We start from the raw sequence: 2,925 nt of genomic DNA on the forward strand, positions 1-2,925 counted from the left end.
CTTCTCCGCCGGGAAAAATTTATTTGCCAAAAATCATTTTATTAGTCAGTGGAAAAGTCAGCTATTTCAAAATACACTAGGTCGCTAGGATGATCATTAATTTTTAACAAGGAATCTCTCGAACAGGAGGAGGAGGAGGAGCGGAGGTTTTATAAAATTCGTGCCTCGCGCGGCATCCTCGCCCTCGGGTGAGGCCGGTGCAGGGGAGCGCGGCCCCGGCCAGCTTCGTCCCGGCCTGCCGCCGCCCCGGAGCCGCGCTCCGCCGCCCGGCCCGCCCGCGCCCGGCCGCGCGGTGCCCCGGCGCCTTCCGCGGCGCCTTCCCCGCTCTACAGCCCGCGGCTGGGGCGGGCGGCCCCGCGCCCGTGGGATGAGTCCGGCCCCAGAGGGCTGAGTGCCGCTGTCACCATCCCCAGGAGACGACGGCGGGGTGCGCTAAGTGCTGGTACGCGGGGAAGACGCCGAGGGCGGCGGCGGGCGGGCAGGCTCGGTAGCCCTGCAGGGCGAGGGCGGCCTGGGTGCTGCACCCCGCCAGGGCGCAGCCCAGCTTGGGGCGCGCTGCGGGAGCCGGTGGACTGGCGGGGCAGCCGCGGCAGGGCTCCCCGTCCCGCACCAGCACCGGCACCACCACCCGGCGCAGCAGGGCGGGCGGGCGCGGCTGGGGGCTGCCGGGGCCCTCGCTTCGCGCCCGCTTCATCTTGTAGCGGTGGTTCTGGAACCAGATCTTCACCTGCGTGGGGGTGAGGCTGAGCAGCCGGGCCAGCTGCTCCCGCTCCGGAGCCGAAAGGTACCGCTGCTGCCGGAACCGCCTCTCCAGCTCCAGCGTCTGCGCCTTGGAGAAGAGCACCCGCCGCTTCTTCTTCTTCTCCTCGGCCTCCGAGCCGCGGGCGGGGAGCGACCTTTGGGTGGAGTCGGGCAAGCTCATCTCCGGACCGCTCTCGTCGGAAGCTGGGGACAGCGAGTGGGTTAGAGAGAGGGAGCAGCCGGGGCCTGGAGAGCGGCAGGCATCGAGGAGACCGCCGGGAGCTGAAACGCCTCTCGCAGGGAGAGCCCCGTCTGTTTGCCGGGCCGGATTAATCCCAACAGTCAACGAGAAATGCGAGCTAACCCCACGAACACATTAAACCTAGCCCACGGAGCGGAGCGGGCTGTCGTCCGGGCTGGGACCCGCTTTTTCCCTGCCGGCAATGCCAGCAGGGGCACGGCCGCTTAGCCGCGCAGAGCCCGGGGATTGCAGGCTGCCAGCCTCGCGTTCCCTGGGTACTGAAACAGGATATGGGGATCCCCGGTCCTTTCATAGTGGCTTTTCTCTTGCCGCCCGATTACCTCAGTATTTAACCTATCCCGGGGGTGTTCCCGCACCCATTCAAAGGACGATATCTCCCTGCGCACCCTGTATACACAGTTATACAATAAACACCGTATATCTGTGGCACAATTTATGTGTGCGAGGTGCGACCAATATGCTACACAGCTGGGTTTGCAAGCTGGAGCCTGGCCGCCGCGGTGGCAGGTGCGTGGATCTAGGCGGTGGCGCGCAGGGCGCTCCGCGGCAGCTCGGGGAGGCGAGGTACGGGGGTGCCCAGCTTTCCTCTGCAGAGCGTGGGGTGGCCTCAAACCCTTCAGCACAAAAAATACAGAATTTATCGCAACAGTGAAACGGGGGTAAAAAAACTAATCCGGGAAGTAGGCTTAAAAGATAAGCGCACAGATAGATGCGAACACAACCTAAGATTTTGGTTTCTGCCATAGCTGGGAATATGCACTGATCTAAAACCCCAAAAAGCCTCCCAAAATAACCCACAACAAAAACCAAACCAACTTTTCTGTCTTAAGCTCATGCCCGGGACATTTCTGCTGGTTCGTTGTTGTAATTCAGTAATATTTTATAAAAGTCCCAGCCTGGATTCCCTCGATCTTGTAGGCAATGTACACTGTCAATTCGCTGCTTCGCGTCTTCGTCAAAGGAATGGGGGGAAACAAATAAAAGATAATTGTGCGGAGGTGGCGAATTCCTGTCCGTTTTATACTCACAGGGATAGTGATTTCTGTCTGTTTCTATCCACCCTCGATACGGCGAGCCGGTGTAGTTCTCCGCTGAGTGGCGATGGTCAGAGGCTTGCTTTATGCTATTAGCATCCTGCTCTGGTAAATCCAAAATGCTCCTCACTGTAAAACTGATCCTCCCAGATGTGGCCATGGTAGGTTGTGCACACACCCCCAAAAATGTATCACCCCAAACAGAACCCCCTTCCTTAAAAGCTGCGAGGAAAGGATTGCGTCCAGTTACTGGGGAATCTCTCGGCTCAAGAGGACCTTCCTTTCCATCGCCACCTAACCCCAAATATTAGTGTCGTTTACAGAGGTGTCCTGTTTATATAAACAGTCCTCCCCACTGCAAACACTGCCTGCTTTCAAACCGTCCCTGTCTATAGGATGCTAAGTACCTGAATTAGTCAAGTGCTAAAGCCCTAATGGGAGTAGGTGTAACCCCCCTCCCGCCACCCCCATGAGAGAATAACCCGTTACCTCCCAAAGACAGCAGGAAACAGGCGTCATCATTACATATTCTGTCTGATTAGCCAAAAGTGGGGACAGATAATGGTAATTGTTAGCAGTGAATAACATCTTGGGTGGCATGTGGATGACCAACAACCACCCCCCTCCATCCGCCACCGAAGCCACCAGCGTCCCTTCTATCCGCAGACAAAGTGAATCCTCCCAGGACATCCGCAGAGCATGCCGAGAGCCCCCTCCCCATTTCTCCCTCTTTATTCCCCCCCCCCCCTCCCCCCCATTGCCTTTTTCTTTAAATCTGGATGGAATTTAAGTCGTTATTTGTTTTATTTGCCTGGCTGTTTGCAGTGCTACCTCAAATTCCCTTCTTTTTGTTGGGAGGTTTCCTACCCTCAACCGGGCATTTTTCAC

The 2,925-nt window shown here is 57.9% G+C and overlaps 1 protein-coding gene across 1 annotated transcript; it reads right to left on the reverse strand.

The window, feature by feature from the left end:
• Nucleotides 1-400: 400 nt before the first annotated feature.
• On the reverse strand, nucleotides 401-2,197 carry NKX2-8 (NK2 homeobox 8). The gene is made up of 2 exons (XM_041472127.1): nucleotides 2,032-2,197; nucleotides 401-945 (listed from the first exon to the last, which is right to left on the reverse strand). The coding sequence occupies exons 1-2, from the start codon at nucleotides 2,195-2,197 to the stop codon at nucleotides 401-403; spliced, it is 711 nt and encodes a 236-aa protein (XP_041328061.1).
• Between the last annotated feature and the right edge of the window lie 728 nt (nucleotides 2,198-2,925).

The sequence above is a fragment of the Pyrgilauda ruficollis genome, unplaced genomic scaffold, assembly GCF_017590135.1.
Source record: "Pyrgilauda ruficollis isolate IOZ18807 unplaced genomic scaffold, ASM1759013v1 scaffold28, whole genome shotgun sequence".
Taxonomy (NCBI): Eukaryota; Metazoa; Chordata; class Aves; order Passeriformes; family Passeridae; genus Pyrgilauda; species Pyrgilauda ruficollis.

Coding starts and splice junctions, on each gene's coding strand:
- NKX2-8 (XM_041472127.1), bottom strand. CDS start 2,197: ATGGCCACATCTGGGAGGATCAGTTTTACAGTGAGGAGCATTTTGGAT. Junction 946..2,031: donor AGACAGAAATCACTATCCCT/GTGAGTATAAAA, acceptor CGCTGTCCCCAG/CTTCCGACGAGAGCGGTCCG.